The sequence below is a fragment of the Penicillium roqueforti genome, assembly GCF_015533775.1.
Source record: "Penicillium roqueforti strain LCP96 04111 chromosome Unknown scaffold_01, whole genome shotgun sequence".
Lineage (NCBI taxonomy): Eukaryota > Fungi > Ascomycota > Eurotiomycetes > Eurotiales > Aspergillaceae > Penicillium > Penicillium roqueforti.
This window is the reverse complement of record NW_024067565.1, coordinates 2,029,194-2,043,681: the sequence shown is the minus strand read 5'-3', so window position 1 is coordinate 2,043,681 and position 14,488 is coordinate 2,029,194. Positions and strand designations below refer to the sequence as shown.

Genomic DNA, 14,488 nt, shown 5'->3' with positions numbered 1-14,488 from the left:
ATTCTTTGGAATTGGCAGACAAGAAGAAGGCTTGATGGGCAGCCCCTTTAGCCTCCATTTGACAAAATTCCTCAATGGCATAGTGCCAACCGCAGGAAACTCACCTGAGTTCCTGCACCAAATTATATAGACAATTCTGAGAAGAAAGTCTAGCTGCTATCCAAGTGTGCCAGTGTCAGCCAGAACGAGGACCGGTAGGCTAGTAGGACATGGCAAAATTGAGTGGAAGACTTACTTGTTGTCGAGGATGCAACCTTCCGTCTGTTCAGGCTACAAGGCGTCTGATGATAACTCGAAACGAAGGAAGAGGTAGGTGGGGATGAGGTATACGGAATGAAAGTCTGGATGACCTTGAAATCGACAAGGGGATAAATGGGCCAGGACAGGACCGATGGCAGAGTAAATGGAGGGATAGGGGGATGAAGGAATAGGATGGAGGTGGAATGAGAGGATGGGAGGAGACGCAAGAAGAAAGAATGGCAGATGTCGGATAAGGAAAGAGCGTAAGAATAGGAAGAGAAGGAGCTATGAGGGGCGTTGGCGTGTTTGGGGGGGAAAGAGAAAGGGAAGTCACATGGGGCGAGAGACAACTATATCCCGTGTACCTGAAAGCTGCAGAACATCAACCATTGATATTGAATATTGTATATGCTCTGAAGATGTAGAAACACAAAATGGAAATCCTAGACTCAATTCCATTGAGTAGAAGAATGCTATATTGTAATTTTATATCCTGAAATCCACATCTATGAGAAAGAGCAGCAGGTACTGAGTCGGGGGAGACATCGAAAGGAAAAATACCCAGGAAACTTCACCTAAAATGAGGAGAACTTATTGAGACTTCTCCTGCAACCACTTATAAACCACCGAGAAATCCTTACCACGATACTCCTCCTCGACAGCCTTGTACACCTCACGAGCCTGAGCACCCAGGGCGAGAGGAGTATTAGACTGCTCCGCAGCCGCAAGAGCCAAACGAAGATCCTTGTGCATAAGGCTCACCCCGAATCCGCCCTCATATCCACGGGATGCGGGGGCTGTCTCAACGACACCAGGAACGGGATTGTTAACCTCAGAGGGCCAGCAACGACCAGTAGACGAATTGATCATTTCAGCCAACGCCTTAGGGTCGAGTCCCCAGCGAACACCGAGGTTCATAGCCTCAGCAGTGGCGATATTGTTCAGAGCCAGAATGTAGTTATTGGCGAGCTTGCCAGACACGCCAGCGCCGGGCTCACCAAGATGCCAAGCTTTTTTACCCATCAAAGCGAGGACACTGCGGATGCGTTCAAGCAGCTCGCTTGATTGTGAAGAGGCGCCAAACATGAATGACAACGTTCCTGCCTGAGCACCGACAACACCTCCCGATACAGGGGCATCCACGAATCGGCCGGTTTGCGTGGTGTGGATGGCGTTTGCGATATCCTTAGATGTGACGGGGTCAATGGTCGATGCGTCGATGAAGAGACGCTCCTGCTCGAGCGGTGGCAGCGCTCCATCTTTAAGGATAGAATGAAACACCTCAATGACATGTTGAGACTCTGGGAGACTGGTAACCATGACTATCTAAACGGCAGACAGAGATAAGCATATTTATCAGACCCTAGAAGGACACAAGTATATGAAGCGCGGTTTATGCAGAGAAGCCACTAGCTCAGCCACAGGCTGAACCCGTAGGGGTGGTAGCCACTCACCGATTTCTCGGCGACCTCGCGCGCACTCTTCGCGATCTCGACTTGGCCTTCATTGACGCCTGCGCCATTGTTTTGTGCGGCCTCCCGAGCCTCTGCAACGAATCGTTTCATAACATCTTCGTTGACATCGCGCACGATCAAGGTATCGGATGCGGGGATCTTGGCGCGCAGGTTTTTGGCCATATGGTAGCCTAATGTAGTTAGATAATGCAGTTGGAAACAACATCCCACAGTCCATTGTATAGCCGAGGTTGTATACCCGAGGTCCTCGCGGCCGATCTCAAAACATACCCATCTGTCCTAGCCCGATAAACCCCCACGTCGCATCGCGTTGCGTAGTTGTGGAAAAGGCTCGGGCCTTGCTGGACGGCCAGCGTCGGGCGTTCACTGCGGACGCAGAGAAACAAGTCGCCCTGCGCGGGAGAGACACGGCTGTTCGAAGACTCATTTTCTTGATCAATGTAATTTGCTGTCTGATGCCGAAGACAAATGGTAGGTGATGAGTGTTATACGCTTAGAGAATAATGATTGACGGGTTCACAATTCCAAGTCCAAGGGGGAGAACAACGCTGAATCGCTTGAATTCAGGAAACCCAAAACGGGGAGAAACGCCATTTTAAAGAGCCGGGATTGCCATACCAGTTCCGCATAGCCCTTAACCGTGGCTATCCGAAATGCTCGGGGTGCGAGATGGATATGCAGAAGTGCGGGGAAGGCCGGAATAGGAAAGCCGTGGGGAAGCGCATCACGTGATATGTATGGGGTATACCCGAAATCTGGCTGATCAGCTTGGACTACTTAGACCTTGGATGAAAGATAGCCTCGAGAAAAATAAACAGAAAGGATCCCAATTAGGGTAGACATGGCCAACCACAGACTGCCTCCTGTACCAGTGGAGACAGCCGTTTTCGTGATTGAAGAAAGTTACAAGCGACTACATTCCACTAACTACATCCATACTGCACGTGGGGGTTTCCAGAGCAGGATGACTAGGCGGTCATGTGATATAAAAGCACCCCAGAGGCGGAGATAGCAACGCAGACACCTTTCCACTTTCACTTCTCAGTAGTTACCCCATTGTGTTCTCCTCTCTAGCACCCTACTACTCCCAGTGACGACTCTGCTCTCACACCTGTTTCGCAGGCAGGGCTGTCGGTGCCCCTATCCCAGGGTCCCCTCTTCAATACATACATAGTCTTAAAAAAAAACCATCGAGTGCGAGTGATTGGTCTGATCTAATTCAGGTGCAAAAAAGGAAGAAAAACATACAACAGTGAGGATTCGCTGGTGGTCACCCACCCAACTACTAACTCACCGACGTGTGGCTTATATGCAGTCAATAGTTGGGTGGGTGTCGCCCGGGTGAGAAATGGGTGAGCGCCGCTTTACGGTCGCGCGATCGGGGGTGATAAAGATGAGTGCGCTATAGACAGGGTGAGAATCAGGGTGAGAATCACCCAAGTCGCGCGACCACTGCACTGACCTCTTCGGCTGAACAATAACCGAATGTCATTGGATCGTTCCGTTCCCTCTGAAACGCTCGGCATCTTGGCATGTGCACGTAACCACAACTGGAAGTATTATATAACCAAATTTATTCAAGGTGTCTTCAAATTTATGGTCTGCCTTATGTTGTCGGAGGTGTTACGAGCCAATTCGATTCAGAAGAAAGGAGTGTAATTCAACCAAATTCTAAGTACGGAGGAGAAAGGAAAAAGAGAAACTATCTGAGTGCGCGTTCTTCCCTTCTTATACCCTCGCGTTTGTCTTCGCTTAATTCCCGTTTGGCAAGTACGAGGACGTGACTGTTCCTGCCTCGTTTGGCAAGTACGATCCTTCCTAGATCGTCACAGGAGGATTTGAGCTTTGATGGTATTCGGATCGTTAGGTTTGGGCCCAGAAGGTTCGCTGTATAGGATCTCACCAGCAAGTAGCTCGTAGAAACGACCCTTTAACAGCGGTCAACTTCCACGGATATATCTATATATCACTTCGATTCTCTTTTCCGTATATTCGCTAGTTTGTAAGATCTACTAAAAGCTTCACGTAGATAGCATCATTCCTCGCGTTTCGTTCTATATCTTAATGCGCAGTAGTGAATTATCTAGCTTCCTATGGTAGTATTCATCTTCTCTTATTTAACCTCTTATCTTCTTCCCGTTCGCTAAAGTGATCATCAAAAAGCCCGATATATTAAGTAAATATCATTATTATTAGCTTATCAAGATCGTATATTTGACAAATACGTCAATACAATCTACCAAATGATTTCGGTGGCCACTTGGCAGGAGTCGTTGATCTTCTGGTTGATCTTCATCCGGAAATTGTGTATATGCTCTAGGGGTCGAAGATTGATTTGGGATAGTCAACATACGCATCTACCGACCGAGAATACGCAGAGGGTTGATGGCATTGAATGATTGGGATCCACCATACACCTGGGTGGGACGGACACTTCCCGTAGCTAAAAGTATCTAATCAGTCAGATTCTTAGAAATAGCGGTCTAAAATTGAGGGGGAAAATCACGAGTATGTAGTTACATGTATTACCTCAAGTGTCAGGGTTATCGTGGCTAACGGAGGCAACCCACTAGATTGCCCTATAGCTTAGGCGAGACCTATACGTGACTATCACTCCGACGAACTAGCTCTCGGAGCTCCTGTTCGTTCGGGCGGTCACGGGTAGAAGTAGCTGCTTATTAGGCAGCGACGTTGACTATAAATAGCGGTATCTGCTCTTGGATAGTTCTATTTCATCATCACACTTGTCCTTAATTTAGGGTTTCAACTTTGGGACTCGGGCCCAATACCTGTAGATTGAAGAGTGACTAATTAGTCAATCAGCAGGTTGCCTCGGAGTGCTAACTATTTACGCTGCCGCTGCCGGCAAAAGAAACTCCCGGCTGTCGCGTGAGAGACGACGATGTTAGCCACTACACCATATCGGAGAGGTACTACGAAATACGCTTCTAAGTTTGACATCTACTCTCTAGGTTTAGCGCGGCGTATTACTTCATACGTCTAGCTAGCTAATGAGATCATCTCTTGATTCCACATACTTAATCGTCTATTTATGCCCATCACGTAGAGGTTCATTTCGACTAAGACCGTAAAACTTGATGCGCAGTTGAAACTTGGAACATCCGAGTGGTTGGACCTCTTCCCTGGAATCAGGAGATTAGCTAGACCGTGAGTAATCAATATGTATTGAGATCAATCAAGGCAAGAATTAAGAACTAAGAATGATTGGATCATGCTCAACATGAAAAGTGGTCTGGTACATGGAGTTCACACCCGGGAGCAGCTCCTCTGTTTCTGTGGTCCAATCAAGTAAATACTGTCCAAACCAAAACCTAACAGTTCCCTGGGCTACAGCGGCGGTAGATTGAAGTGAAATGTACTTCTCCAAGTAATGAACCGCGTCCTCCTGATCATAAGACGTTGCGGTGCTAACACCTCTTCCAGACAGTCGATGCAACTTGGTACAAAAAAGGAATTCCCAAGGAGCAGCTAAGAGAGTAAGTCCAGGGGCTTGAAAAACAACTTCGTGCTGCTCAAGCGCTTCATCGAGGAGAATACGTCGTATATGGGATGGGACGAAGAGAACAACATGGTTGTTGAGCCACCCCCGTCCGAGTATACGATTCCTTTTGAAAGCGGACTTGGCTGCCTTCGAAAGGCACCTGAGCGTGGCGGGTGGAAGATTGTCATTGAAAAAATCGACATCATGAGTTTCAGGGCGACTTCTGAGGAAGATTGTATTGATGATTCCACCAACGACAACGAGAGTGATGTCTTGGTTCTTGGCTGAAGTGTATTTGGCAACATTCTCGAGGGCAGAAATGAGAATTTCACAAGACAGATTCGGACTCAGGTCGCGTATCGCGGCTGGTCGAGCGGCTAGCTCTTGTAGGCTACGAGCACTGCGACGCCAGCGGAGAGTGGACAGCGACTGACCCATTTTAATCAACGTGGAAGTTTTGAATACAGATCTACCAGCTTCCAGTCGACTCGTGTATCTCCAGTCATTCGTGGATACTCGAATTCATTTTGGCAGGAGCATACGGAACTACTTTAGGGAAACAACTACTTTAGAGAAACAGCATGTAGCCTGGGGCAGCGTGTTCCTATAACCCTTGTTCAGTCGCGCATATCACATGATTCTTCACATTGAGCACAGGAATGAGATACCAGTAGAGACTTTAGGCTTGAAAAATAAAGCAATAACCTCGTACTATCTCCTCCGTACTTTCCCTGCGGTCTAGCTAACCTTTCCGAGAACCTTTCTTTGTTTGCGATGCCAAAAATTAGGAGGAGAAAGGCACACTAAGTTTTACCTCAGTATCCAGTGATATTATTGCAGCGGGTTTGTTTATTTAAGTAGCTATCATGAATACAAATCGGGATACATATCACGGTGATTCATCGGACAGATAAGTATACCCTCAAAAAGCGAGAAATTCATCACCATGTGCAGAGAAGAAATGACGAGTCCATATAATAGGGGCACGGAAGCATGCATAGCACAGTTGCACAGGTGGGATTCAATATAGTTGGTCAGCAAGATTGTAAAATTAGATAAAAACTTTGATAGGCAACCTTCGTTCATTATCCCGTAACCCTCCAACAATGGCAGGATTTACAAGTAAACATTTTGCTTCCACGGCTGGGCGTAGGACTTCCTTAGCAAACTCCCAGGCTGTAAACAGTAGATTTTTCAAGCCCCCTCCAGCGGCGACAGTTCCCTCATACGCCTCCTGGAGCCTGTCGAACAGCATTAACTCAGTTCCTGAACCCTCATGTATATGGCCGAATACATGTAGCCTTGGCCGAATTCTCCATAAGGTCTGTAGCAAATAAGAACAGCCATACTTCAGTAAGTCAAGATGAGCAAGTGGTGGACCATGAGTAATTAGCACATCAATTCCATCTGGTACTGAGCCAGCCCATACATCTTGATTCCGGGGATATTGAAAGGCCCAGTTGCCATGGCGGCAAGAGTAGGGACTTCCGTAGACCCTCAGTTGACGACCATTTGGGCAATAAATTGTTACTTCCTCGTTTTCGAGGTAGATTATATCTCCCCAGTCGATTTGAGCTCGCTCGGAGGCTGCTCGACCAGACACATCATCCCGCGCTGAATCAAGTAGTAGGTCATGATTGCCAGCAATCACAATTTTGGTAGGATGAGGTAGGCTTCGTAGCCAGGTGATCGAATCTTGAAGTTCCTGAAAAGATCCAGATTGTGTGAGATCACCAGCATGGATGAGGATGTCTCCATCATGGACGTCGGTTTGGGTGTTGTGGGTATCGGAAATACAGACAACCGCGATAGGTTTTGTGAGTGGCGTAGCTGGAATAGGCTCGTACCAACCATAAAGCATTTTTGCGAGGAAGACACAAGGCCGGGCGCGGAATTCTTGCCATCGTCCTGGTCGCTGTCGGTGAAGGAGCTCGTGAAGACTGGACATGATTGGGGAGTCCAGAGCCAGGGTCCAGGGACTTATCGGTAGTAACGAGCGAGCACGTGAAATACTGGGCTGTTGAAATTAATCATGTCAAGATCTTGCCTCAAACGTCCAAGATGTCAAAACTGCCAGAGTTGATGTCGGCCTTACAGATAGATTTATCATGTGACGTCATAATGTTGAGGCCAATATGCTTGGTTCCTGTCGGAATGAACAGGCCTGTGGTAATTCGGTTACCGGAATATCTACAGTGCCGGAAAGATGCGCTAAGAACAGATTGTAGATTAGTCATTCGTTAGGCCCATAATGTAATCGGTAAACGAGTCGCCACTGTAAACGAGTCGCCACCCCACCCAAAAACGCGTCCATGAATCAGTACCTAGTTAGTTCAACCACCCACCATGCCACCAAAGCGCTCTCAATCCGCTAGTAAATTAGAACAGTAAGAGGGTAGGCTTTTATTAGCTATCCAGGCTCTTCAAAATAAAGATATCAGCTCGATTACTCTTACTATATATACTTTTGATGTCCCGCGTATAACTTTACGCGACTGCCTCTCTGGCTGTTCTTAACGAAGTACTACGTACACAAATTTACAGAAATTAATAGAAACTAAGGAGAATTCTCTTTAAAAATAGATTCTCTCTATAGATTCTTATAGAGTAGCCCCCTAGCCCTCTATAGTATAAGAAATAGCGAATCTTCTTCTTAAATAGTGTAGAACTACCCTAGTTCTTTTAGTTAGCGAAAAATAGGTTTATAATTTTATAAAACGATACCCTCTTCTTTCTTCTTAGTTCTTAAGATATTATAATTATAAGTATACGAAATGTAAAGATCTAAAAATCATTAGAGAATAGTTTAATCTTATTTAAAAAACTATTCTTTAATTTAGAATTAATCTAGATAATATCTATAACTTCGATAAGACTAGATTTATAATAGGATTAACTATAATAGTAAAGGTTATAATAAGAAGTAAATACTATAATTAGAGATCACTTTTATAACCTAGAAATTATAAGTAGGTAACTGTAATTGAATATATAAATACAGTAGGGTAGGCCCTCCCTCTATATATTATTTTTAAAGGTAAGGTCTTCCTTAAATTATAGTTTAAAGGCCTTCCTAGCGATTAGTAGTTTAAAGTTAGTTTAAATAGTTAGACTTCTAATAAAATTAGACTTCGCTAGCTTTAGAAACTCTTTATACTATTAACTTTATTATATATAGTAGGAAGGTATCGACTTTTAGTACTTAATAGCTATAGAAGCTATTTAACCCCTTAATTCGATTAAATTTACGAGTAAAATAATATTATACTAATTTATATACTACTATATTCCTCTTACCTTTTATAACCTCTTAATATCAGTTATTTTATAGTAGTAAAACAGTTATATAGCCGGTTAGTTAAAATAAAAATATAGACTAAGATTAACTATATTAATAAACTTAAATTCCTTAAAGTATACCCCTCTATATAAATTAAAGCCTTTAAATCGGAGATAATTAAAAATAGCTTCTTAGTAGCTGGTTTAATACCTTTTTTACCTAATCGGGTACTTTTAAAACTCAATATTTATCTTTAAACGCTAACCCCCCCCCTAAGCTAGGGTAGCGATTTAAGTTAGAATTTCACCCTAAAAACCCCTTTTAATAGTAAAGATGTAAAGGTATACGTTATGTAGGTGTACGGCCTGTTAACTGGGTAAGATATAAAGGGCTTTGTGGAGGGAACACAATGTATTGATGGTGTGCCAAGACTAATTCTTGCCAGTCTCGGAGGGGCCCCTGGGGGGTCCTAAACTATAAGGAAATCTATCTACCTATGTTCATGTGACAAACCCCTCACGGATCGACATCGAAACAGATGTATGATGATATAGATGTTCCTTCCCGAGCCTATGCAGGTTTATATGTGTTTCCCTCTTGTACAGACCTTTATCCGTTACAGAAGCGTACCTATAAAGATACCTAGGCTATATTATAGTAGGAGTTCGGCGATAACCTACTGCGGAGTAGCCCTTATTCCCGAATACTCTGTAAGCGGTAGAAGGCTTAAGAGAAAGGTATCAAAAAGTTATACCAGAAATTTGATTATACAGACGAGTAGTATAATTATATAGTAAAGTAACTACGAAACGAAAAGGGATGGCAAAAGCACCGATTGATTTGTGAGATAGTAAAAGTACCGATTGATTTATAAAAATCTTAAGTGGTATAAGAATGAGTAGCCGGTGATTGATAGTAAGCGGTAACTTTCCGGAAAAGTTATTAATAAAGAAGTTATAGGGGCGCTATAGTGTATAGGCTATATGACACTGTAGTATATAACGCTTATCGATAGTATCTTGATAATACCAGGGAAGATAGTTAAGAAAGAAACTGAACGCTGAATTACTGTAATCAATGTAGTGATTGCTATCTGTGATATAGAAGAAGGTACTCCCTCGCGTCCTCTACTGTAAAAGCGCCCGGTCGATGCTGTTGATATAGCCTGTTAGGACTAGCTACTAGCGTATCCTGAAAATAGAGGTTTGAATTAGAGTAGAGGTCCCTAGCGTAGGTCATATAATTTAGTAGACTAATCGCTAAGGTTCTAAATCTTATATATATAGTATATATATACCCCTAGCGCTTACTTAGTAAGTATATCGGCCTATATAGGCTAGTTATATAAGTAACCCTTAGGGTTATAATATTACCCCCTTCCTTTATAAGCTATATCCTCGAAGCTCTTAGTATTTCCTTTAAGAGATACTTCTTTAAATATATATTCTTTATCTTAGTATAGCAACCTCTTCGCTAGAAAATATACTATAATAGTAACTCCTAACTTCCTCTTCTACCCTCTACTATATCTAACTATAACCCTTAGGTCTTTACTAGAAATCCTACTATAGCCTAATATATATAATATATAAATTAGATTAGTATTAATTATATATATATTTATATATCTTATATAGGATCTTAGGGTATTAAATATACCTATTATATAAGCCTTTAGTAGGTTTATATTATAATATAGAGGTCCTATTTCTTTATATAAGGTATTACTAACCTATTAGGTTAATCTATACCTAGATATAATTATAAATTAGGTTATCCTAATACCTTTTATAACTAGATCTTAGTAATATATTTAAAAAGACCTAATTAGCTATTTCTATAGTATATAGCTAGTATTTATATAATCTATTTCCTATAGGCTTATATTCCCTAATATATCTACCTTTAGGCTATTACTACTATTAATTAGGTAGTTATCTCTTCCTTTAACTTCTCTACTATCTTCTCTATAGGTCCCTATATCTTACCTAATATATTCCTAGCGGTCTATTATATCCTAGGTATAGGCTTTTATATAGAATACTATTATAGCTTAGGTAGTAATCCTAGGATTTATAAAAAGTATAGTAATATAGGAAGGGGATTATTAATCTTTAATCCTTTAGATAGTAATATATCCTTTACTATAATATTTAGGCCTTATTTCTATATATCCTTAGTTAATAGTCTATCTATAGTAGTAGCTATAATACCTCTATATATTATATTATCCCTAGGCTATTTATATTAGACTTTTAGCCCTATTTCCTATATCTATTATTATATACTTTCTATATTATATTTCTATTAATATATACTACTTCTTATAATATCTTTATAATCTTAGCTTATCTTTTTCTTCTTTATAGATTACCCCCTTTTAGTTTTTATAAGTAATCTTATATACTCTTCTTTTTTAAATTAATTTAATATAGTAGTTTCTTCTATATATACCTAAGGTTTCTATATATTCTTAATATCTCTATAGTCTTTCTATTTAATTAAATACTCTATCTTTTTATAGTAGTTTTTAAGAATATATTCTATAATATATTCTAATTCTCTATTAACTATAATAGGGTCTAGTCTCTCTTAGCCTATCTATAGGTTATCTTTAAAGGGTTTTAATAAAGATATATATTATATAGGATATATCCTATAATACCTAAGTAGTAGGATTAATTAGTAGGCTTACTTCCCTATTACTCTTATAACCTAAAAAGGTCTTATATAGTAATAGTCTAATTTCTTATAAGGTTTTCTTAAGTTAATATATATATTCCTTACTAGGACTTAGTCCTCTATTATAAAGGTTTTATTAATATACTTCTTATTATATAATTTCTTTATAACCTCTTTCGACTTTTCTAGGTATACCCTTAGGTCTATTTATATTTCCTTTATATCTTTAATATATTATATTATATCCTTATAAAGATCTATTAGGTCCTCCTATATTAAGGTATAAAGGTCTAGGTTAAAGCTTAGCAGAGCCTTTATAAATACTATACCTAGAGTACTATAGGTAGAGTTATTATAGATAAACTATACTAGTAGTAGCTAATATACCTAGTTATCTTAGTACTAATTAATATACCCTCTTAGGTAGTACTCTATACTCTGATTTTATCTTTCTATCTATCTATTTATCTATAGGTAGTAGGTAGTTAATAACTAGTACCTTATAGTAAGGAGGAAATAGAATAATAACTAGAATTTACTTATAAATACTATACCTTAGTTACTTATAAGGTTTCCTAGTATTCTAAAGAGAGATATAATATATTTATAGAATAAGGTTATAAGTCTATCTACTTCTACGTCCTTTATATAAAGAATATATAGTAAGTACTTTATAAATATATTAACTATAATTATAAGTATATTATAGACCTTATCCTACTACTTTATAGGGGGTAACCCTATAATAAAGTCGATATTTATTATAACCCTAAGGGTCACTTATATAACTGGCCTATATGGGCTGATATACTTACTAAGTAAGCGCTAGGGGTATATATATACTGTATATATAAGATTTAGAACCTTAGCAATTAGTCTACTGAATTATATAACCTACGCTAGGGACCTCTACTCTAATTTGAACCTCTATTTTTAGGATATACTAGTAGCTAGTCCTAATATTCTAATTACTTTATTTTATAAATTAGACTACTAGAACCTATAAGATACCTTAAAATACCTATAGTAGAAGCTAGGTATTATAGGGAGATATATCTCTACCTACTAGCTAAGAAAACTAAATATAGGATTTATAAATCCCTACTAAAATAGGGACTATACCTACTAAAAGAGCCGCTCCTATAGAAAAGGGGGCTATCTAACTAATAGAATCCTCTAATAAGGATATTAGAGAAAATAAAAGAAGGCTTATAACTAAATAGTAAGACCTTAAGGCCCTTAAAAAATAGCTTATAATTACTAACTAGAAAGCTAAACTCTTATTATACCTTTATAATTAGAACCTTATAGCTATTACCTTAGAGGAGGAATTAAGTATACTATATCTACTACTACTTAAGGGAGATACTACCTAGGTATTAGAATCCCTAAATCCTATATTAAGGATATTAGTAATACCCTAATCTTTCCTAATAGTAGTAAGGAACTATAATAATAATATAGGTATAATATAAAGTAGTAAAATCTCCTAAGTTAGGAAACTATAAAGTCTATTTAATATACTAGTATTCTATAGTAAAACTATAGATAAATAGGATATATTTAAGATAAAATAAGAAGTATTTTAGGTAAGATACCTATAATAGTTTATCTTAGATAAAGTAAGGGTTATATAGGTAATAGAATTCCTCTTAAATAAGGTTACTTAAGGTTAGATATAATATTAAAAGAATAATCCTATAAAGTAGATTATATAGGATATATTTAAAACTTAGGCCTTAACCTAAGTTATAGACTTAGTATAGTTATAATATAAAATAAAAGCTAATTAGTAGTAAGCTATATAAAAGCTAAAATAGAGTATATATTAATATATCTAATACCTAATAGGGATCTATAACTACTTATACTTTATATTATTAGATTAGGTATATATTAACTACCTAGAGATAGGTATTTTAAGAGAAATTTAAACTAAAGCCTAATAGTAAGACCTACCTAAGATAGAGATCTATAATAAATAAATAACCTACCTTAGCTTTATAAAGAGCTAGATACCTTTATATACTATAAAGCTATAGACTAAGTAGTACTTATATAGGTAGAATAGGAATATAGACTTAAAGGATAATAGTAAGAAGTTATTAGACTAAAGCTAAGAACTGTCTATCTTATAGGATAGCTAAAAGGAATAGTTATTATTCTCTAATAAGAGGAAATAAGGCTAAGGAATAAAATTAGATAATTAGATAAGGGACTTATATTACTTATATAAGGAAATTAGATATATTATAAGGGTTTACCTAAAAGCTAAGTAGCTTTAGAAGAATAACTTAAAGGAACTAAAAAAATAGATAACCTTATACTATAGATTATAGTAGTACTAGGAGTAATCCTTAGGGAGGGTTAGTAGAAGGGCCGAAGTATATTAGTATATAATATACTTATCTTAGATATTTATAAAGGTATCCTAATAAAGATTATTAGAATTCTAATTAATAGTAGGGCTACCTAAACCTTTATTAGCTAAAGATAGGTAAAAGAGAATCTAAAAGATATAAAAGGGATACTCTACCTAATAAAGGTAATTAATAGATATAAAATCTACTTATATAATAGCTAAGAGATTACTCTTTAGCTTATAGATAGTATTAGAAGATATAATATTATAAAGATATACTATAAGGCTATCGATATATTAGGATATAATATAGTCTTAGGGATAGACTAGCTCTATATAGTAAATCTAGATATTAATTAGAATACTAACTATTAGTTATATTATAAAGGTACCTTACTAGAAATAGAGATAATCTCTTTAAAAGAGTTTAAAAAGAAATTATATCTATATAGTATCTTTTATATACTTTATATTAGATTACTAGATCTATTAGAAGAAAGTAAATAGTTAGGAACTATATAGATAGATAACCCCTTACTATAAGTATATAGAGACTTTATAGATATCTTTAATAAAGCTCTAGCTTTAATCTTACTAGAATATACTATATATAATTATACTATTAACTTAGAGCTAAGGAAGATACCCCTATTTAAATTACTATACTTACTATTAAATATAGAGTTAGAAGTCCTATATACCTATATTAATAAGAACCTTAAAAGAGGCTAGATCTAATATTTAAAAAGCCTTATAGGGATACCTATTCTTTTTATATTAAAGAAAGATAGTAAACTTTAACTATATATAGATTTCTATAGATTAAATATAATTACTATTAAGAACCACTACTTCCTACCTTTAATTAGTAAATCCCTATTAAGACTTACTAGTATAAAGGTTTATATTAAGCTAGATCTTAGAGATATATATTATAAGATCTATAT

General features: G+C 37.9%; 3 protein-coding genes across 3 annotated transcripts; all 3 read right to left on the bottom strand.

The window, feature by feature from the left end:
• Window positions 1-831: 831 nt before the first annotated feature.
• On the bottom strand, window positions 832-2,142 carry LCP9604111_1196 (uncharacterized protein; the record flags this gene model as incomplete). The annotated part of the gene is made up of 3 exons (XM_039075683.1): window positions 832-1,566; window positions 1,695-1,885; window positions 1,986-2,142. 3 exons carry the CDS (start codon window positions 2,140-2,142, stop codon window positions 832-834), a joined length of 1,083 nt encoding a protein of 360 aa, XP_038933744.1.
• Window positions 2,143-4,923: 2,781 nt separating this feature from the next.
• Window positions 4,924-5,655, bottom strand: LCP9604111_1195 (uncharacterized protein; the record flags this gene model as incomplete). The annotated part of the gene is made up of 1 exon (XM_039075672.1): window positions 4,924-5,655. The coding sequence occupies one exon, from the start codon at window positions 5,653-5,655 to the stop codon at window positions 4,924-4,926; it is 732 nt and encodes a 243-aa protein (XP_038933743.1).
• A 613-nt stretch (window positions 5,656-6,268) lies between these two features.
• Window positions 6,269-7,165, bottom strand: LCP9604111_1194 (metallophosphatase domain-containing protein; the record flags this gene model as incomplete). The annotated part of the gene is made up of 2 exons (XM_039075661.1): window positions 6,269-6,458; window positions 6,567-7,165. 2 exons carry the CDS (start codon window positions 7,163-7,165, stop codon window positions 6,269-6,271), a joined length of 789 nt encoding a protein of 262 aa, XP_038933742.1.
• Between the last annotated feature and the right edge of the window lie 7,323 nt (window positions 7,166-14,488).